The sequence below is a fragment of the Brienomyrus brachyistius genome, chromosome 6 (assembly GCF_023856365.1).
Source record: "Brienomyrus brachyistius isolate T26 chromosome 6, BBRACH_0.4, whole genome shotgun sequence".
Classification (NCBI taxonomy): domain Eukaryota; kingdom Metazoa; phylum Chordata; class Actinopteri; order Osteoglossiformes; family Mormyridae; genus Brienomyrus; species Brienomyrus brachyistius.
The window spans coordinates 20,144,097-20,167,254 of NC_064538.1; the positions used below are offsets into that span (position 1 = coordinate 20,144,097).

The 23,158-nt window shown below is 43.3% G+C and overlaps 1 protein-coding gene across 4 annotated transcripts; it reads right to left on the minus strand.

Annotated features, from left to right (window-relative positions):
- Positions 1 to 1,050: 1,050 nt before the first annotated feature.
- On the minus strand, positions 1,051 to 22,365 carry spats2 (spermatogenesis associated serine rich 2). 4 transcript variants are annotated; one of them, XM_049016864.1, is made up of 14 exons: positions 22,259 to 22,347; positions 14,512 to 14,553; positions 14,088 to 14,397; positions 11,458 to 11,537; positions 10,934 to 11,042; positions 9,717 to 9,766; positions 9,347 to 9,572; positions 8,604 to 8,792; positions 7,210 to 7,345; positions 6,551 to 6,609; positions 5,616 to 5,725; positions 5,394 to 5,496; positions 5,127 to 5,275; positions 1,051 to 5,031 (listed from the first exon to the last, which is right to left on the minus strand). In XM_049016864.1, the coding sequence occupies exons 3-14, from the start codon at positions 14,110 to 14,112 to the stop codon at positions 4,759 to 4,761; spliced, it is 1,509 nt and encodes a 502-aa protein (XP_048872821.1). In that variant the 5' UTR covers positions 14,113 to 14,397; positions 14,512 to 14,553; positions 22,259 to 22,347; the 3' UTR covers positions 1,051 to 4,758. The 4 variants fall into 4 exon arrangements, with proteins under 4 accessions (XP_048872821.1, XP_048872819.1, XP_048872820.1 ...); XM_049016862.1 differs by having other exon boundaries at positions 22,200 to 22,299; XM_049016863.1 differs by having other exon boundaries at positions 14,088 to 14,553; positions 22,259 to 22,365.
- Between the last annotated feature and the right edge of the window lie 793 nt (positions 22,366 to 23,158).

The following is a 23,158-nucleotide window of genomic DNA, read 5'->3' on the forward strand; positions in this document are numbered from 1 at the left end:
TGTACACACAAGCAATAACCAATGGCCTGCATAATAATCACATAGGAATATACTACAGTACAAAAAAATTGACTGTTGTGGTGTAAATATTTAAATATACTATCATTATATAATCATCATCAGTCAGTCTCATCTCACCTTTATACACATTTTTGAGTGGCTAAAAATCAGAGATTTCCAAAAATATTAAGAATCCCACTCAGCATGTCTACTGGCTCGTGCCTAGCGCTTCCTGAAAGATATAAGAAGCACGTAGGTTTGGTTCGCACACAGCTAAGAACTAAATCATCCCCAAAACCCCCCGCCCTCCTAAAAACACACGATACTCCTACAATATTTCTGGGGACACGTCCCTTCCATCCATACCCAAACCTACACCTAGATATACAACCTATAGGAAATACTGAAAGAGGACAGATCTTGGCCATCTGGATATTTGCTTTCAGTGTGGGAAGTGGGAGATGGAAACAGCAAAGCAAGCTTGTTGTGTTTCTCTGTCTGGAAGTTACTAGCTGATTGTAATTCAGCAATATTCTTCACCTGTTCACATATTTATTACTGTCAGAATAGGTGAAGTGCAAAATTGAGGACTGGTCTGTCAGCTCATAATCAACTACAGTAGATTCTAACTTGTTAATCCAAATTCCAGTTTTTTCAGGCGGCAAATAGCTGGCAGTCACTGGTGAAGAAAGGGAAATGGAAATAAAAAAAATATATATTAGATGATGTGGTAACTGTGGCATCATACCTCTGTTTCTCAAGTATGGGTTCAATTCCCATGTTTCCTCCTACAGTCCAAAAACATGTGATTGAATGAATCGTTTCCAAGTTGCAAATAGTCTGCGCATTACAACAGACTGGCACATAGAAACACTGAACTTACCAGGAAGCCCCCACACACCAGGCTTTTGATTGGCCTCTGTTACATGCTCAGATTTTTCCTTATACGGCAGTAGGGGCTGCTCGCTCTCACAAACATGCTGTTATTCATTGATGATTAAATTTCTTGCTATTATGCAAACCAAGGGGAAAAAATACAATAGGCAGAGGTTTTACATGAGAATAACATTTTAATAGAATCACAGATATCAGTCTATAAAAGCTTGCTACTGTTAACATTGCTGTGAAAACTAAAGGCATCAGGAATCCTTATTTTGGGAGTTTGTGTCAGTAGAACTAATTTTACCCAGTTAAAAAGGGGAATTTTGCATTAAGTTCAGATTAATCTTTATCACTAGTATGCACATTTGTCAATACGATTATTACCCTCTGACTTGCAGTACAGCTTCTCATAGCATCTAGACCATAATCCATGTGAAATTCAGCATCAGCAATTTAATATAATATGTAGTGTACGGACAGAAATATCAGTGCTGAAAAAAGAAAGATGTCTATTTTTTTCTATAGTACCTATGAAATCTGATGTACGTACCTAAAGTTTCAAACCTAAAGTTGTTTAAACTTGCTCACACTCGAGGGTCCCTTATTTTACATTCAAATAAAATAAAATTACATTTTATGTCAAGATAAACAGGAGCTTCCCTTGGGATTTCAGACTGCGCAGTGCAAAATTTAGAAGCTCATTATGGTAATCAAGGTACTCAACTGCCACATACGCATCTGGTTATCCTGACCAGTCACTAAATACTACAGCTGGTGAAATAAAATAACCCAAATAAAATGAGTGTCGAGAGAAGGGCCCCTCATCGTTCAAATCACAAGGTTAAGCCGGGCTTTGATGCTCCCTGTGGCTGCACTACTTTGAAATACAGGTCTCTCAAATGTGTGAGACATATTACCTCGAAACAGCAAGCCTTAGAAAGTCTTAGAAAGCTGATCTGCTCATAATTTCCTTCCCCTCATTAAAGTAAAGATCTTGCAGGCTGTATCTGGGTCTAAACCAAACCAAAAGGTGCATCTGAGGATTAGCCAATTAAAGCCTCAACGTTCAAAGTTGCTCAGGGCGTCAGTGTAGTGCAATACATCCAAGAAACCGCATTACAACAAAAATAAAAGGCACAAGTTACTCTGGTCACATCAGACTACAGACCAGAACAATGAATGTGCTCTTTTAGCTCCCGCGTAGGTCAAGTCCATCACAAGGCTAAGTTTCCATGAAAAGCTGTTACACCAGGGAAAATGCTTTGGGTCAAGTTTTGCCAGTATTTTATGGCATAGAACTAAAACCTGTCGCATATGCACCTCTTTTCCCATGAAATTAATGGTTAATTGAAATTGCCATAAAGGCTTAAAAATAATTGGAATTAAATGTAATTTTATTTAGTCCAAAACCAATTTAAATACTTCTGATTTTTAAACACCAGCACAGGCATCACAGCAGTTTATCAGCCTTCATATGCATGTATGCTACTTGGCCATATAATTCCCCAATAGTATTATTTCAAAAGACTCTGTGCATCGCTTTTCTTAAAAAAGGTAACTTCATCAACCCAACATGAATATATTTAGGTCTAAAGCAACACAAAGAGTCAGAAACAAATATTGCATTTGCTAACACTTTATTATAGTAAATGAGAGGCATGTCAGCGACTATGCAGTGTCCAAGTTGTGGCTATGCTGAGGAGAGAATGTGGGCAATCAGGCTCTTAGAGTCTTTGGTCCATGTTTAGCAGAATGAAGAAGGGAAGGGGGACAAAGAGGAGAGAAGGCACTTTAGTTAACAATCGTCTCAGATTCACTGTGGCAGTAAGTCCCAATGTGGGGGGGGGGGGGGGGGGGGGTCTTGGAGGAGGATATATGTAGTGGATGTCCCAAGGTGAAGTGAGCATTCAAGAAAGATGCGATTGCGTGAAAAAACTTTGAAAGTGTAGTATAGGCTAAACAAGCAGAATTAATCAAAAATGGTGATCCTGCATCATATCCCTCCATAAAAAGATTAAGTTTTACCAAAGAGGCAGTATTAAGGCAGCAACTAGAACCAGATAACATTGATTCTTTGGAGGCCACTACATTTACATTAAATAACCCCAGGGCATGGTGTAGCAACTGGGGTCAAGAACTAGACAGTAGGCAAGGTATGGAGGCACCAAGTGAGATTAAACGATGATCCAAAAGGCTAGTTCAGTCATGAAAGTGAACGGACCGTCAGGCCCAGCGCAACAAACTCGGGCTGAGGTGACCGTAAAACGAAACTCTGAACTCACAGAAAGCTGAGCCAACAGAACATGGCCGCACAGCGGGCAGAGGAGACAGGCACCTCCGCACAATGCAGAGAGGGCAATAGCAAAAAAAAACGTCACGAGTGGGAGGGAAGTGAGAATGAAGCCAAGTTGGCACTGCTGACCAGTAAGGAGTTTAAAAAAAAGGGGCTGGGGGGGTTGGGGGGGGATTGTTTCACTGCCATGCCGAAGAACTTGATGCTACTTTCATCTGATAGACATCAGTTCCAATCATCTCCCAAAGGAAGCACCTCATCTCTGGTTTGAGCATCAACCAGTGGCTGCTAAATCAAACCCAACCAATCAGCATGGTCAACCAAAACTGTTCTCCAAAACCAGGAGCAGATGTTTTAGCAATACTTTGCACATACAGCTACCTTCTATATCAGAGAGCCAAAAGTCGGTATCTGCCACTGCTGCAGCCATACAACATATTATCTAGGCCAAAAGACGTTTCAAAGCAGGTTTCTGTAAAACTGACCACAATCAACAGCTTGTAGCATTAACTGCAAACAGCTTCTCGGCACCAGGCTAAAAAGCACAGCGTCAGTCTTCAGCTTTCTTTCTACTGTCAAGCACATTTGTTTTAAAACCTTTCCCTGGCACCACTGACAGGGGTGGGAAGCTTGTTACAACATACAGCCATAATGCAAACTGGAAGGAAAGATACTGGGAACAGATTTTTCCCCTATAGAACAGAATAAGCACGGCACTTGGATTTGACAAACAAAAAACATATTGAATGCATGAGGATGTGTGCACATTGTCTACTCCATTCTACACAACGATCAAAGCCTTTGACTTCACATAAACCCGGGCCTGTGTTTGGCTTGCAACAGCTATAGTGCCATCTAAAGGTGAAACTGCAGCATGTGCACCTCAGTCTCCATTAGAAACGTAACACTTTCCACTTTTATGTTTCTACCATGCATAAGCATTACAAGCAGGCATCCATGAACTGAGACAAAGCCCATAACCCATGGCCTTGATGGCAAGGAGAGCCGATAGTGTCGAGCCGAAAGCTTGTCTCCTTCATTCCTGAGCTTAGTAGTGTTGTACTAATGGCAGACCGATAAGGTCGACTGCCCCTCTACGATTTACTATGAAGAGTCCACCAAAGCAAAGGACACTAAAGCAAAAAAAAAAAAAAAAAAAAAAAGAGGAATGGAAATGAAACTACAGGAAAAACTAAATCAAAAGCTAAAATAAAAGATGTATACAACTATAGAGTGGAGGAGGGGGAGGTCTTTCATTGATGGAGCCAGTGGCTTCATAAAAAAAATTAAATAAAAAAAAAAGGCTCCTGCAGACACTGCTTTTAAAGTAAGGGGGTAATGGGGGGGTCTGTGGATGTCACAGAGCAAGGGAAGTATAGCCATCAGCAGACAGGAAATGGAAGAGGAAGATTATATGGCATAACGCAGGGAAAGGTTTTTCCAACTACAGGACAAATGAGGTTGCCTATAGGTGGCACTACAGCTCAAGAAAATGGAAAGATGTAAACTTCAGTTCTATCCTTCATTGTGGAAGTTGGGGATATTTTTGGGGCATGAGTGGACATGATGTGCAGGGTGTAATGTCAGGGGCAGCGAGTCCTTGGGGGTCTCTGGGGCAAGCTGTTAGGTGGTTGGTCCGGTTGGGGGGTGACTGGAGTGGGCCAAGAGGAACCATTTGTGGAGACTGTGTACAGTGGGGAGGATGGCGAGGTGCTGCTCATATTTGGACCTCCTCCACAGGCATCAGGGTAACGGCGGCTTGTCCGATTGGGGTTCCTATCCTGGTGAGCGCCACTGTTGAACTTCTGACCCCCAGACGAGAGCCCTTGACCAGAACGCCGGTTACCTTGATTACCCTGCATTTGCCCACAAAAAGAACGATCGGATCAGAAGAGGTACTGCCAGCGGAAAGTGGAATTGCATCACATGCTCGGCACTGTTGGCCACTTACCTGTTTACTAGGCTGGACAACACGACCCCCATGTGATGAGGACTGGGGCAGAGGTGTGGACGGCCCCTCCTGGGAAGTCGTGCCAGTAACTGAGGAGGCGGCAGAACTACAGCGGGAGCGACTGGAATAACCAGTCTGTGGGTGGTACACTGACAGCAAAGAACACGGAAAAACCACTGACTTATGGGGTCCATCATAGGAAGTTGTCTCATTGACAAAGGGAGCCTTGTTGGCTCCTTCAAGTTAATATCTCATGCAGAGCTTTACCTTGTCCAAAGTTCATGATGCTCTTCTTCAGAGGCTCCATCTCATAAGTAAACTTCACAGCCCTCCCTAGGTCCTCATCGTACTTGCGCTCACTAACAAAGTGCTGCCAACAGTGAAACAGTTTTGGTTAGCAGATGGCACACTAGAAATCCAACTATTACACCAAAAGGATACTTTGAGGCCATATAGGCTTGGACTCTCCCAGTTCCTTGGGAGTCTCACCTTGATGTCTGCACGCAATTCGGTCAACTGATCCTCTGACATGGCGCCTGACCGGTCAGTCAGCCGGCGGAGCTCCTCTGCCCTCTTCTGGCGGCCATCCAGAATGGCCACTGGAACAGAGCATGATCGTTAAGCATGTGAACCGGCAAGCCATGCCTCTAAGTGTGACACCCACGTGCACACACCTCTAGTAGGCATTTGCAGAGATAATTATCTAGCCACAGATCTACGCATTTTGCTTGCTCAGCATCTTGATTATGCAGTCAAGCTCGCTCAGAGTTCGAACTCTGGAGTAGACCAGCTGCCTCCAAACAGCTGGCTGATAAGGAAGGACACCGCACAGGACTGACTGCTCCGACTACACTCACTACTGTACTCTGCCTTGGATATCTTCAGCAGAGGATTCCCTTGTCTGTAGTAGCTATGGATGGGGAGCAATCTGGTCAACCATCACACAGAGCACCCTGATAAAAGGCTGCCTCCCCTAAACCACCCCCTTTTACACAAAGCGACATCACTCCCCAGATACCACAATCCAGCACCTCAAACTCTTCTGGCCTTCCTCATGCCACCTCCACTGATCCAGCTAATGAAGACCTCAATTAAGTAATTACACATTCCTTCTCCTCAGCCCAAAGATGGCAACACCTGCATCAAACATCTAAGAAATGGTGAAGCTTGCAATCTTGCTTCTTTAAGGCAAAAAAACAGCATCAAGCCAAAATGTGTCATTACAATAACAGTCAGCATTACTTTAGCATTACTATATGAAAATATATACCAACCATCTATATACACCAACCATTTGGAATGCTATTCTACAGTATGCTGGAATTTTGTCAATGCCCTACTGATCAAGAAAATCATCATTCCAGACAAATTCACCACATCAGAAATGTATTGATAAGATGAGGTCACATGGAGGAAGCACTTACTAGCCTCAGCTTTAACTTTATCCATCTCTGCTAACAGGGCCACCTCTCGATCCATCAGGCTGAAAGAGAGACATGATTACAGAGCATGTCACAGCACCCATGACCTTTCGCATACCCCTGATAAGATAAGGCCTCCACTTTCAGATGCCAACCAGTCTTTGTGATACCTTCTTTACACTTTATGGGATGAGGGAAAATTAATTTAATCTTTGAACAAACTGATGAGACATGTTAAAATCTGTTTTTCCAGGACAACCTGACCGATCATGGAACAGTGCAGAGTTCATCCTGAACTGATCCACTGTTAGTTTTAGGCTCTTAAGTGACATTAACATCGTGACACATATCAATGTGTTTCTACCAAAAGAACAAATAGACAGGAGGTCATACAGCATCATTTTTGCTTATGTTGACAAGCCAGAGGTGCTCTATGCTCCCAGCTGTAAAATAATGCTAGCAAAGACTGCTTGGGCACTGCGGTTAAAAGTACCAACACAACTTTAAGGTTATACCTGTTTATAACCACCGTTTAGCACTCTACCCCTTTTAAATTATACATATAAAAACAACCGTACAAGGTTGCCACACACAAGGTAAATAATCACTTCAACTGGGCAGGAAGCCTAGATACCAATGAAATGTGATGGAGAAATGCTGACCAGCTCTGGAGCTCAGCAAAGGTCTGCTTCATCCTCTTGATGGAAGAGTCCATTTCCTGTTTCACCACGACGCGGTAGCGAGTGAGAGAGGCAGTGCAGCGCTGCAAGTCTTTGATGGACTTATCGATGTTAGGTGCTGAGAAAGGTGGAGACAAGGTATCAGGCTGCTGACAAACACCAACCAAAACTACTCCAATTATAAATACTGGGGGATGGAGGCCACCCTAAAGACGACTTTTCCTTTAAAATTCCAAATTCACCACTTTCTCTGAAGATAATGTGCAAACTGCATGAATACCTCTGGGACCTAATCTTCCACGTCTAAAACTTTTGTTGAGACTGATGATCTGGAAACTGATTTCATATTAAAGCAGTTAAACATAGACTCATTATGTTGAGTGAATTTGTTCATTCATGTACATGGTAAAAACACCATGATGTACTGTTGATTTTACAAGAGGACAAGGATTACATTGCGGAATTTTAAAACAGCAACTTAAAAAACCCTCAAACATTAGCATTGAACTAAAAGGCCTTTCTAGGTCTGCCCATATGATCATATGGCCGAAAATCATAAACTCAGCTCTATATAATTCCTTAACCGTTTCTTGAAACCTCGCCAATCCTGTAGCCATGGCAGCCTGCCAGGCCCAAAAACGCCTATACCAGGATACAGTATCAAGTAGCACGACCGTTAAGTTTACCATTAGAAGCAACTGAAGCACAGCTTATAGAATGAGGATTTGCACTTTATTGTTGACGTCCATATTCAATATAGTCCAATATGTGCTGATAAAGTGCAAAAATTTACCATTTATGTAGGGGTTAGAAACTGAACCAATGTTTAACAAAGCTCTGCGTGTTCCAGACCAAAAACAGTCAGACATCGCTGAAAGAAACAGCTTGACATTCATTTGCCACACTGCAACCATGTCATTGTTGACAGTGCAAACAGGTAATCTACACCAGTGTTTCCCAACCCGGTCATCGTGGACCACCAGACAGTCCTCGTTTTTGCTCCCTCCCAGCTCCCAGTCCCTGAGGACCAGTTTGGGAAACACTGATCTACACATTCCAGCAGAAACTGAGGGATCCACCCACAGTAGGTCGTTAATCAAATCTTACTGAAAGAGACATCCAGCACCTCTACCCTTCTTCCTACTTTGTGGTGGCCGCAGGAACAGCTTCAGCTCAATAACCGAACAGTAACAGTGCTACTGAGGACCCATTTGTTTCAATCCTCAAGACCAAATTTATTCAAACCCACTCACTGTATTCTATTCTTATCAGGGCCAAATACAGAAACCGCAGCTCTCATTATACCCTCAATGATTCAGAAAATGCTGAATGTGCCATCAGTTTTAAACCGCTTTGCGCTTCCCTTTCTGGCTTACCTATCTTCTTGTTGGCAGACGCCCCATGCTGGCTATCGAGGGCAAGCAGGGAGAAGGCAGATGCCTGCTGGGAGGTGAGGGAGGGACGAGGACGGTTCTTGCTGCCACGTGGAGCCTGGTGACTTCTCCCCATGTGGGAGTGTTGAAAGCTCGGACTCAGCGTGGCGGGTTTAGAATCCATATCAGCAGCTTAAAACAAGGCAGATATTTTGGGTTAAACAGCACCAGGAAGCAACGGAACTAAATGCCAACAGTCTGAGGTTAATACAAGATAGCAGAAATCTAGTATCTTGAATTCTACAAACACACAAAATGCTACAACCTAGATAAAAAGCCCCCCCCCATAGTAAAATGTTCATTAGCATAAAGTGCATTTGTATTCTCTGCTAGTTTGTCACTTAAATACTTGGCAGTGTGGGTGAATTACTGTTACTTCCTATATTCATAATGTTCTTTATAGATACCAAAAGCTGTTAATAATCTGTTATATGTCTGAAGAACCAAGTTTGTACCAGCTGAGCGGAGCAAATATAATGACGCAAGTTAGCTGGAACAATTAAAATAGAAAGCAGGGATTTGAACAAGACTCAGCTACATCTTCACAGAATTACGTTACAAAGTCACCGGCATGCAGACTCCTTGGATATCCGTGTAACTGCCTATACTTTTGATGATGCTCTAATGACGGACTGAACTGCAGAGCAGCACGCATCTCTCTCGAGGTTCCCATACTACCCAGATACCTGCATCCAAAAGGTCAGGCGTTGCAGTCTCCGAGTCCAGCTCGATGGCATCAAGGGAAGCGGACTCCAGCTGCTCGCTCAGGGAGTCCAAAGAGTCACCATCCATGACCGACCCATTGGCATGGAACCCATTCACTTCATCTTTGCTCTCCGCAGGAGGGGTGACCACAGCTTGGGCAGGTTCTGGCTGTGGTTCTGGTTGGGGTTTGGGTTTTTTCTTCTTGGGCTGGTTTCCAAAAGCATTGTAATACAGGGATTACGAAAGGGAGAAACCAGTTTCAGCCAGCGCTATTCCAGCACAAAATAACTTAAAAAGGCTAATTATACATCTTGCAGATTAAAACAATGTGCAGTTAGCACACATGCATACCTTCTTTTTACCAGTCACATTCCACTCCTTCAAAATATCAGCTGCACTGCCTGACGGGGAAACAGACAAACATCCAAATCATGTCAGACATGTAACCTTTCAAAATGGACAGCCATGAGTGACAGACTGGTGTGACACGTGATTATGGTGACGCACCACTCAACTCGACTTAAAGTAACGAAAACACTAATGTTTGAATTTCAGAATATTGGAGAAATGGGGAGCATGACAAAGTTGAGGCCGACTTTTTAAAACCGTCAGGCGTCTTTAACCATTTCACTGGCTTATAGATCTTACAGGGAGGAACAGACAGTGTGGATCCCACCACACTCCTGTAACCAAGGTATACATCCCAATACAGAACTAACAAAATGGAATAAGATGCAGAAAAAGGAAGACAGAGCACTTCTGAGCTTTAATGTTAAATCCCTGAGGACACGGGGGCAAAGCTGACCCCGTCAGTTTGCCCTGGACAGCCGGCCACCGAGTCTGGGGGCAGTCAACTAACGAGGTGTCGCCTGAGAGAAGCAGGCAAGGACTAAACAGCAGCAGACCTCTGGAAAAGCTCTGGGACTGGGGGTGGGTGGGGATCATTTCCTGGGCTTGGAGTCAAAGCGACTGTTGTTTGTGGCTTGAGTCCGGCAGTCTACTCCAGCACTGCCACGTCAGGGCCTGGCTGTTGGTCCAGACACACGCAGACTGAGGCAGACTTACAGGCTGCCAAGCCTGACTCACCAGAACCATTTCAGAAAGAAAGAAAAAAAAAAAAAAAAAAAAAAAAACTTCTAGGGGCAATTTGATTCAAAGGGCATCCAAAACATTTTTCAACCATAACACTACGGTGCAGGTTATAGCAGCGTTTAAACTGCCGTCAACGCCAAATCCTCAAAGTTTCCCCAAACTAGGCTTTTGATTTCTGAGCTAATAATTTAGGAGGAAAACTATAATCAGCTCTCAGCTAGTTAGCGTAGCAGCTGAAAGCAACCATCGTCCAACTGTGGCAGGATGGATGATTTTTAAAACAGACAAATTTGAATTTTAATTACCTTAAACTTGTTGACCTGGCGGCACCGTAAATTTGTACATTGTTAATTGCAGTAATGCACATCACAGCATGTTCAGTGTAGGCAGACCAAGATTTGGGTAATTCACAACCGTTTGTGTGTCAATTCATGTGTCACAGAGACATGGGGGGGGGCAAGTTGCTGCCACATTACCTTCCACGAAGGCTTGGACGGCACGGTCAACGCAGTTGTCAAAGTGCTGCAAGACCAGAACGATCTCGTTGTTGCTCTTGTTGGGAACAACTGCCCTAACCGCATATATCTTGGAAAGATAAGGAGAGGCAGACAGTGATAGTAAGCGTGAGAACAGCAAGGAATTCGTCATGCCAAAAGACCTACCCACTGCAACATCATGTACTAATGTGAGCATTTAAAAATGCCCATTTCCTGCTACACTCATGGAGCACCAGGTTTAAACTGGTAGACCTCTGTCAATACCAGAAATTCTGGAATAGGTGCAGATTGACGCAGGAAGGCGAGGGCATGGCCGTATTTGAATAGCACGTTTGTTTCTTTTTTAAGTTTAAGCAGGATACCAGCTGTATGTGACATTAAGTAATTTAAATCATTTACTACTGCAGGGCACACAAAATGCATGCGAAAAAGGGGCGGGGCAAGGCAGAGGCAGAACACGAACACGGGTGGGGGGTGCAGGGGATTGTTTAGTAAACCTTTACCTTCTCCTTCATCCTTTCAAAGGTACCTCCATGGGACATCACCATCTTCGCGTGAGTGTCGAACACCACACCGCTGGCATCTAGAACAAACAGCCCCAGGTGTTAACATAGCACAGGGCAGAACTAAGTATACCTGCTGAAGGTGGTCAAGAATACATGGCCAAGGGCCCTCCTTTAAAACCAACATACCATACTGAAGTTATGCTCTTTAAATATCAGTTCTGCTTAAACGAAAGCATAACCTCCCTGCTCAAGGTACGGCAGTTTATCCTACAAGGAGCCTGGGAAGGCACTGCCTGTGGGACAGATATCACAAATAGGCAGATGTCTCATACCCTTAGGTGTCCAACCTATTTAGCCAGTCAGCTGCTACCTGGGTCTGGAGACTCCAATAGCACTGGATTCCCTTGTTCCTCCATCCTGCTTAGCGCCACAGGGGCTAATCAGCCATGAACAAAAACAACTGCTCAGAGCAGAAACCAGTGTCTCTATGGTAGGTACTACTACTCACATTAACCATCAAGCATAGGTGACAAATACCTACAAGGATGAGTAGGTAGTATATAAACAGACACAACAAACAAATATCTATGTTATCTGTATGGACTGTGCCCCCAGAAGTTGTGTAGAGGTACTCAGATCAAAAATACCAGTTGAGTAATAAGTGATCTAGCAGCCCCACTTAGCAACTTGGCCCCATTTAACACCACTGATGTTACAGTGCAGTACAGTTGCGCAACCAAGCCCTAAAGTGGCAGAAGAGAGATGACATGACAAGGTTGTCATGTCACAGCTGGCTGTCCTTTTGGAGGCTGGCTACGCAGCTGACTGGACTGGCATGGGAGTAGTCAGTCTCAGCGAAACGCTGTTCATGGCAAGCCTGCCAAAGCCTGCCTAATTATACAATCATATCTGAGCCACATCGAGAATGCCACTGCTTGAAACTCTGCCGCATGCACAAACCCTCTGGACTTTCCTGGGTGCCCTTGACCCGTCAATTTCCCTAATTAAGTGGCAAGAATTGCAAAGTCGTTCAAATGAGGCTACGGATTTGCCAAACAAAAGTCTCAGGACCAGAGCAGTCAGCAGCTACCAAACACTATTGAAAAGAAGTCATTGCACATCACCGCATTTTTTTTAATGGAAACGCGCACAGCCTATGTCAGAATTCAAATACACCACAGCAGCCCAATACTTCAGCAACAACTTAAGTTAAATGAGGGAGTGCATAAGGGAGTAACTAGGATGCCTAAAACACTGCTGTTTCAGACACAAGGTGGATCTTCTCACTCAGTGCCTCTGTACTTCCGCTTCAAAAACCCAACTAAGCCTTCCAGCGCCAATGGTGCCATAAATATGGCATCAAAGCCAAAGTGGCAAGTTAAAAACTGCATGCTTGAAGGCTCTCCAACAGTGGCAGCCAGGCAGAACCAACAATGTGGTGAACAAGCGAGACGACAGCTGATCCGCTTTTAAAGCGCTTCAAGAAACTCTAGGACCATCAGAGGGCTGCGCTCCAAGCTCTGTGATAAACGGCTGGCTGGCCTCCCACTTTTACAGCGTGGCAGGTTGCAGATAGCAGAAGAGCAATTGGCAAGGGTGGAATTACAGGGCTCAAGTAATTCCCATCTTGAGGGTGGACATCTGGAGTTCACTCTGTGTCCTAGAGCTCAGACGGTGGACCAGATAAGACTGGACTGCAGCATGCTAGTCACTAGCCAGAGTTCATCTGTTCCACCACATCAGCACAAGGCCACATGCAAGCTAAGGTAAGGAACATCCACCGTGTGTTTGAGTTGCTCCCAAGCCACAAGGTCACATGTGCACAAGACCAAAAATCAGCACCTTGAGCAACAGTTTCAGGAAAGCGAAAGGTCTATCTGTATCCCAGCAGGCAAAGGAACATACCCTAAGCTGACTGGAGCCTTAGTGAAAAGACTAGAATTTTAAGAGAACAATTAAAGTTAATTTAATGTTGGATCAAAAAGCATGAAACACAGGCCCACTCTCAAGTACTACCCTGAGTGAACGTGCAACTGGAGAGTCTGAACACCCAGAAATTCAGGAGAAATCTCATCTACAGGGTCACCAGGAGCAAACATCAGCTACATGGCACCAAACAAACTAACAGCAACATGACCCAGTGCTCATGCAAACACATCATTCTCATTTAGGATTACACAGCACTTGCCTAAACCTCAGGTGTTCGAGCGGGAAAGCCTGCGACTTAAGTGCAGGTTACCGACATGTATCTGAGCTTCCTGTGCATAGCCGGCAAGGAACAGCTGGGAACACCCCCCATAATAAGGTCAGGATTCTGCACGTCACGCAGGAGGACGTGACACAATCCCTATGAGATGCAGGCGATCCCCATGCCAATGGCAGACTGCTTAAGCTGCCTTTTTCACACTTGGGAGCAGAGGAGTTAAGCGCTCATTTGCACTGCGGTGCACAGTGAGGCTCATGGTAAGAAATCTCCTGGGGTGGCACCACAACAACACACAGGGGTCTCAAGGCTGTAGTCGCCACCTTGTACATGCAGTGACAGTGGCCTTAAAGGAAAACAGAGGCAGCACAAAGAGGAGCTAATGCTGAAGCAAAAGGCAGACTGAAAGTGAATGAAGACTTACCCTTTTGGCTATTCTTCTTGGCCATACTGCAAATCCAGATGCACAAAAAATATATATATATCAGCCTGTTGGTCCCCAGTAGGAGCCTCTCCAAAGGAGCTCTTGTCTGATGATCTGCAGCACTTTTCACCTCCGAGGGGGAAATGCAGGACAACTACAACGTGCACAGTCTGTATGCTTGTGCAGCTCGAGTCACGCTGGTGGATTTAGGAGCTCCAGTTCTTTCGCAGATGCCTCCTCGTCCTCTCATAAGAGGGGATTCCCCCCACCTCTGGGTTTCTCACTTGCTCACTCTCTTGCTCTCGCTCTCCTGCCAGATGCCAGCAAAGGCTCACATTACAAGACACGAGGACAAGACGACGTGGAAGCTGGGGCAGATCAGCCCATGGACATCCCCCCCCCCCCTTTCTAGATGCAAGCTCACCGTCCACGATCACACGCTTGGAACAGTCCGCTTCCCTTTTTCCTGCAAAGGAAAAAAAAAAAGGTCTTACATTTTTTTAAGGCGCTGGGAGGGGGAAAGAGCAGTTAATTTTTTCCATTCACATCAACTTGGTGGCGTTCTGGAAGGAAAACTATTGGTTGGGAGGGGGGACATAAGGATTCATTTACTGGCACTGGGTCTCGACTGGTCCCTGCTGCAACAAATCCTAACACGGAAATGATCTGCTACAACTATGCAAGCAGTACTGGCTACAGTAATTTGTGGAGCCCAGGACAAAAGTTCAGTAGTGCACCCCCAGCCTGCACCTCATTTTGGGGAACTCATTTTATGCACAAAACTCTTCTGGAAAAGATTTCATCTAATTATTTCTGCTTAGCAAACTAGTCGGAGAATCTGTATCAAATGTCACTGGCCACAGCTGGGTCTCGGGCTTAGACTGGGCAAACAGGCCCTTGAAGGATCCAACTTAAAACCATGCTGGTTCCACTTTTGTTTGAAAAAACAATGGTGAGAATCTCTACAGTTAAATAGGAAACTCCAAAACACCCCATGAGTGCCAAAATGCAGCTTAAAAAAAATTCAATACCAATTCACATTTCAGAATGCAGGGGTCCAGTAATTTATACACAAACACGGAAACAGGCAATAAAATTCAGTATCAATGGCCTTCAATTTCTTAATGCTCTCAAAATACAACTGGAGAAACACCAGGCACTGAGGTCATCATGACTTCTCTCACACACACACACAGACACACACACACACACACACACACACACACACACACACACACACACACACACACACACACACACACACACACACACACACACACACACACACACACACACACACACACACACACACACACAATCCAGCTGCTCATCCACTAAGTTTCATTTTACTGCAGCACAGCCCTGGAAGAGAAACTTAAGCTGCACAAACACACGCCCCTGTGACGAACAGCTCGCACGTCAGCGAGACGATCCTACCCGCGGGATAGGCCCGGGGACTCCAGTAACAGCGAGGCAAACAGACGTCACACCCGCATTTAAATCCGGAGCCTGGAAAAATGCGTCCGTGTTGATCAAAGGGGAGGCGGGTGCGCCTGGCACAGCTGACAGCTATGCAAAGTCAACGGCTTTGGGACTTTGAACGATAAAAGGCAGGACAGCCAGACACTAACTAGACTCCTGAGATAGGAGCAAAGATAGGCTGGTAACATGAACAGCTGAGCTTAATGCATTGTGAAAGAGGGTTACTGAATGGAGAGACACTGATATGGGCCAACAAAGAGCTAAGTGTAAGGGAATGACATCTTACCACGCAAAGCCTAGTCACACATGTCTTTCTGCAGACAATGAAAAGCAGACTCAAGTGAAGGTGACATTTCACAAATCACCTCAGAAACCCAAAATGTACTTTCATCCATAATTAGCCACTTGTTAAGGCAAAACACATAAAGGACACTAGATTAGTTCCAGGACTCTAGATTAAAACTCCGGTTCATGGCAAAATAGAATACAGAAACTAACATTCATTGTTAAGGCAGATGTCATATCTTCATGAAAAACTTTTCTTCCCCTCTGTAGAGCCAGATCCATGTTATAGCACAGTGTGCTCCTTTTCTTGGGGGGGTCAGGTGGACCCTGGACTGAAGTTTCCAGGTGGTTCTACAGATCAGTCTAGAATGTGACCAAATCCAGTTTGCTCAACTGGATCGCTCGTAGGCCAGAGTGCACCTGCTAGTGCCTGTCCAAGTATAAGGGTGAAATGCCAGCCTTTCCTGCTGCCCTACTTTCAATAATGGCACACTGTTTTATTCAGAGTACACCGTATCACACTGACAGCAGATTACGACAAAGAATGAAGGACTGCTTAAGGCTAAATATTTTAAAAGAAAAATGAAAGGTACGGCCTATGGGATGCCTATTATTCCTCAAAACCCACACAGACTCACTAAAATATAACATCCAAGCAAATGGGTATGCAACAGCCGTTTAAGCACTAGTGTGTGTCCAGGCAGAATTAAAATTTAGAAAGCGACATTATCTTTAGCTAACGTGTTCAGCAAACTGCTACCTTAGATTTCAATCACTGATTATTTCAATAGCACAAAGGCCAGCCCTTCTGACTGATGCCCACAGCGTCAAGAGCAGACTTTCTACATTGCCCTTGCAAGACTTTCCTACAGGTACTCCAGTATCTTCCCAATGTGCAAAGACATAGTCCCAGCTGTGCACAGCACTTAGACAAGAGGTTCCCATGAAGAGAGACCTTTTCATGTCTGCAGCCTGGTTTACACTGTAGAAAAGTTTCACGGTGCAGTGAAAAGGTCAAGAAGGGAGAAACCAGCAAATCGATTGTTGATTTCACAACTTAAATGGTTTCCATTTATTTCAGATGGGAACAGAATGTGGCTCGTCCATTATAAGTGCACTGATGTCCCAGGGAGAGTGAATCGTGCCTCACAGCCTATCCGGAGCGCTGCAAACCAATGCAAGTAATACAAAACGTGGGGTGGATAACAGCCTGTGGGGAATAGCATGTTAAGGGCATTCTAACAGACTTATCAAAACCAACTTCTTAGCTATTTAGCAGAGCAACTGCTAAGAACTTAAGTACTTTCAAGGGATCCCGTTAACACTAGTCACCAAATGTTTAGGCTTAATCAGCAAAGCAGTCAGGAACAAGGGGGGGGGGGGGGGGGTTACTTTTGCGTTCCTTGCTCACTGAATTAAGCTTAACTATAAGCTACCTTTGCTATTGTTTGTTAAAAATATGTTTCTCTAGTTATGAAATCATTCCATGTTTTAGTATCTGTTTCAACATTAAAGTCAAATTGGTGTACTGAAATAATTACTGCAATAGTTTTTACTTAAGTCTAACATAGATATCCTACTGAATCTTAGATTTGCCTTTTGTCAATAATGCTCTAATGTTTAAGAAATGTTTTAATAAATTTGAAATGTTAAGAATTTCAGATGTGTGTGTGAGGGAGGGAATTGTTGTTTTAAATGAGTAACTTAATTGCTTATCAATAAATTCCAGATCGAAAAATTTGATTATTATTTTTTTTATTATTTACTAGTACATTACATTAATAGTTTGAGACAGCACTAATAAAGATATAGATATTTAAAAAAAAAAAAACACACACACACACACACACACACACACACACACACACACACACGATTAAATCGTGATCCTAGTTTTGACTATTCAATATTGATTTTCAAAATCCAAAGATTTCATTTATGCCTTTTTCCCCCATGACTTTGAAAAATATTTACTAAATTTTACTGTATCGATCCTCATATCGTATAGGTTGCACTACTTTCACCTACAGCAGGGTTGCAGTAATATTGTGCAACTGTCGCGTGCCAACATCTTTGTGGAAGTCCACCATAACACTGCTTACGGCGATGTAAAATAGCATTATATATAAGCAAAATAAAACCAAATAAAAGCAAACGATGCAAATAAAACTGATATTATTGGATTCACAGGCAAGTAAAAGAAACGTAATTATATATTGTTTTCAATATCTTTTTGTTATGTAATGCTAACAATTATGTTGCTTTGCAATGTTAATGCTACAGTGCTGTACGTGTCATTTTTACAGTAGATCTGGTTTGATCACACATTAGTAAATGTGTCTTAAAAGTAGATTGAAGAGTCTAAATGGAATCCAGGTGGGCCTCTACGGATCAAAATCTAATCAAAAATTGTGAGGTCAGGGCTGTTTCCCAGCCCTAAACAATACCTGTATGTTCCTCAAATAAGATAATTTTTATTTTTACACACATCTAAGTTAAAGCCCATTCTGACACAAGGCACATGAGTTTGACTTGCCCATTTTTATTTTCAGCTATTCTTTTCAGTCAGAAGTAATTTTTTGTGGTTTGAAAGAGAAAGATTGGTCGTTAAGGAAGTATTCCCACGTGTTCTTCAAATAAGGATTTGGTATACAAGCCTTTGGTCTTCCTTCATTGGTTTCCACAATTTGTTTCCAGTGACTCTGCATTTGTAAATCCGTGTTCCATTTAGAGCTTCCTAAAAATTACTCCAACTAAGGAAGGCTACAATATAGTATGTCTCAGTCTTATCAGGTTCATATAAAATCAGATTGAATCAAATCGTTAGCTTGTAAATTGGAATTGGGGCATCTGTGCCAACATCCAGCCCTACTGTCTGTAAAAATGACAGAGGCAGTTTCACAAAACGATAAACCTGAGAAAGAATGCAGACAGAACAATCATACGAACAAGTCAGACAACTAATTAAACCAGCCTTCAGCATATACACATAGTGTATATAAATATAGCCTGCTAACCTAAAAAAGTTAACTTCAGTGGCTTGTGGTTTACAGCAGTAACTGAGGCATCAGCCATAGCTTGAATCAACATTCAGCTTTACTTTAGATACCATAAATACAAAGCGTCTTATATGTACACAGACAATACAGTCTTCACTGTGTAATTTATAAAACCTGCATTATTGGTCATAAGCACGGAAGCTATCATGTTTGCTGAATTTACAGTGTGGCCTGCTGTGGAATTTTTGTAAACACTGATCCTACAGCAAACAATTCACGATTAAAATATGTGCAAAGCAAGCAAACATTATAAAATTTATTTACTACCATATACTGAGGGAAACCAACAGGACACAGAGACTTTAAAGAATCAGACATCAGAGCTTGTGCAACAAATGTCCTCAAGGCATATTTCCTAAACTGAATATTTTGCACAATCAAGCAGCATATCATGCACATCTCTACACTGAAGGTATGATATAAAAAAAGTTGAGAGAGACTGCCACACACATTCACAAAACTATTTGCAAGAGAATGACAGACAAGCTCATGAGTGGTTGCCTCACACCTTCAGGGTTAGAATTCCCTCTTAGAACTCCTCCTGCAGTTCAAAGGCATGCAGATAGGCCACTTAGCACCCTCTCCCACACGACCCAGACCAGGATATGCAGTTAGAAGAAATTCTTTGCATAATTTTTCACTCTACAACACGAAAACAAGACGGCATGGTTTTAAGATCAATATTTGAATGCGGAAATACAGCCCACTATTGCAAATAAATCCAACCAAATAACCAACATGGCCATTAAAGCCATCTGCATGGGCAAGAATCCAAATGTTTGCGTAGGTTTACAGCTAAAAGTTTGGCAGGGAAGTAAAGTCTGCTACAGACCACTTTCATTTATACTTTTGTTGACAACTGGAGGAAGTTACATGTGTCCGCTGGCTGCACAAACTATGGTTTAATGACAGTGTTAACAGCAAACACCAGTGCTTTATATGCAATTCAGCCACCTATCAAAGTCATGCACAAATGACATTATACATTCAAAAGATGAGGGAGGAGGAAATCAAACCATGGGGTGGGGGTGAACTACATTAGCCAGTGAACATACACAAACCAGTAAGCAAGACTGATGCGTATGGTTATCACAAAACAGGTTCAAAGTACTACGTTCCTAAGAGGTCTATGTGGATTACTCCCAGGCAAACATTCATTAAATGAGGTAAGAGTGAAATTCATTAGGTTTAAGTAAAAAGGCATCCAAAAGAGGGGGTGCAATCCATTCTGTAGCAGCAATGTCTAAAAACACAGGTCCTGGAACCAAAGTGTCAAGGCTTTCATTAGAACTGTTACTCTCTTAAGCTCTTGGTTGAATCAGCTACACGGCACAGATCACATATAATCAAGATGTCACATATTAACCCGCTTTACCAACCTAATAGAAACTTCCCAGTACAGATAAACATGCATCCATCACTTCTAACAATTACTTATTGTTGCCCAATCAATAGTTTCTGACCACCATTAAATTTTGCCTAAATTAATGATGCAATTAGTCACAATTATACATATTTGTAATGGGTTGGTGGCACATCCTAGGTTTTACCCTGCCTTGCGCCCGTAGCATCCAGGATAGGTTCAGGACGAGAGGTTACTGAAATCTGGATGGATGACAATTAATCTGTAGTCAAAACCTTCGACTTATGATTTAAGGCTATAGCTGAACCAAAGCAAAAGAAAGTTTGAGCAGCTCGACAGAAATGGAAAAGCTCAACAGATCCCTGCATAGCAAGTTTCTGGGGGATCTCTGCACTTGGTCGATGCCAGGAAGTAACGAAAAAGCGAAAGCCTACAGAACCCTCTCTAAATAGTGATCTACCGCCACCATAGCCCCAAGGAACCTACCAGTATTCAGAGAAACAGATTTCACTTATTTGCATGGTATGAAGTACCTTTGTGTCATCCTGACCTCAATGAGGTCAACGTTTTGCAGACTGCAATTCTGATTTATGGACCCTAACCTACATCAGTGTGCAGTTTAAGTCAGGTACTTAACCACTTACTTGAACTAAGTATTAGGCTATTATACTATCGGTTTACTCAGTTAACTCTTAACACTACACAAAGCTTGGCTGTAGCGAAAAACCATTATTTAGCCTACTTAAATTAATTTTCAAGTATATCACACATCACAAACATTACGTACGTAACGTGCTCTTTTAAAAGGAAGTGCACCTATCTAAGCATTACCTTATATTTCGAAAATGTCAGTCTTACATATAAATGTCAAAAACGCACCGCAAAGTTAAAATTACTAATAAATATTTACTAATAAAGTTTTTTTCCTCTTTTTTTTTTTTTTTTTTTTTACACTAAGACTTCACTTCTGGGATTTTTAACAATGACAATCGTCTATGTAACCAGCCACCTAGACACCGTCTTTATAGTTTAAGCTTAATACACAAGCGACCATCACTTTTAGCCGGCTAGCTAGCTAGCTTTCAAGTCGCTTCTTGTAACGAGTAAGAAAGAAACCAAGCCTACCCACCAGCGACCAAAGGTTACATGTACGGCATCGCTTGACGTGTTACAGAGCTTTAAATAACCCGTGAGGAAGGGGAACCGCAGCTCACCCCGAACCGAAAGCGAGGCACTAGACCGAGGGGGACCGAGAGCAGCTGGCCCGCGGGACAGCATCACGGCGGAGGCGGTGGTCCTCTTTGTGCCGAGTAGCCGGGTTCGCAGGGGGCCGGTTCTGCAGAACTGAGGAGGAAGTGTGGGGGGCAATGCTGTTCACACATAGACCACTGCACCGGGCTGCTTAGACCTCCAGGTGAGCCTTTCACGCCGTCCCCGGCGACCGGTGCGAAGAGACACCGCTGCGCGTACAGGACGGCAGACCTACGGACCGCCGCTCGCGCATCGCATCCCCGCGCGCCTTCCGTCGCACCCAGTCAAACTTCATCCAACGCACATCAGCGAGAAGGCCCCCATTATTAGTTTCGCCGACTTAACCCTACGCGAATAATATCGTGCTACATTCTTGAACGTCAGCCTAAAGTACAATAAATTATCTCTGTTCTGTGTAGCATTGCACTTACGCGTGTGCACGTATGCACATCTGGTAACTTGTGTGTGCACCAGCGCTAGGTTCAATATAATACGAAGAGATAAAGTCCCCTCCCTCAGACCCCCTAGAAATTCAATTGTTCTGACCACCAGCTATTCCAGTACTACTACGGCTTCAAATCAAATATACCTCAAACGTAGGCAATACCCTAAACTCTTCCTTTACACCTCAGCGTTCTGTGCGCGATGGTGCGTATCAACGCCGATCCTTACCGCCAATTGTCTGGCGAAGTTAATGAAAGCCGCCAGAGCGCTCGTCTTTCCGAGCTTACCGTTGCAATCGCCCCTCAGCCGGCAATGGTGGCGTCACTTCCGAGGTCCTTTTTAAACCAGGGTCTAGATCCACCCACCTTCCTCTCCTCCCAGTTCATGCCTTTCGCTTCCTCTTACGTACGTGTTGGGTAATGCTGCCTGAAGCTTCACAATGGCACGTATATATTGCTTTGTGAAGGGGCCGATTTTCACTAAAATATAACTGCAGCTGGAAGCGAAATCGTAGCATTACAAATTCATTACCTTAAGAAGACGAGAAGGAAATTGATTCGCCTGAAGATATGATATACCGTAGATTTCTTTTTACAACTATCTGACTACAAGCTTTCATATTTTGCATTTGACCATTAATTTCAATTTACTGTAAACGAATGGCTGCACATCTCTGTTAAAGTAGCATTATTTTCAGTTAAAATTCACCAGTAATACCATCCTGTTTAAGGGTATAGAAATGTCATCAAAAGTATGTCATGAAAATCCTTCCACCCTAGAAATGTAGGATGGAGCCATTGTTAAAATCTATTCATGTTAAGTTCTGAACATTCTCCATTTACGTCTGATTGGGCACCGTACCAGCCTGCTCCAAGGACTACAATAATATAGGTTTACCAAAACCAGAACCAACCAACGTCCCCGAAGTTTCTTTCCTGGTAATTAGGCAACTGTACCCCTTCTAAACATCTATAATCACTCAGGGAATTCCTACCAGGACCGCAGTTATTGTTACTTGTGTAGCATTTTCCCAGCAACACATTTAACTGTCAGTACAAATCAAATTAAATCAAATAAGAAAACCTTTTAGATTAATTAGTTTGGTATGCTGGTCCTTTTCTCTCACGGAGAACCGTGGAAATGAACATTTTGACTGAATGCATGAGGAAACCATCTTCGAGATTGCA

Excerpts from the sequence above, each read along its gene's own strand:
- spats2 (XM_049016863.1), bottom strand. The coding sequence starts at position 14,112 with ATGGCCAAGAAGAATAGCCAAAAGG. Across the intron at positions 9,767-10,933 it reads CGTCCAAGCCTTCGTGGAAG|GCAGTGCAGCTGATATTTTG; the intron begins GTAATGTGGCAG and ends TTTCCCCGTCAG. Across the intron at positions 5,726-6,550 it reads TAAAGTTAAAGCTGAGGCTA|TGGCCATTCTGGATGGCCGC; the intron begins GTAAGTGCTTCC and ends GCTCTGTTCCAG.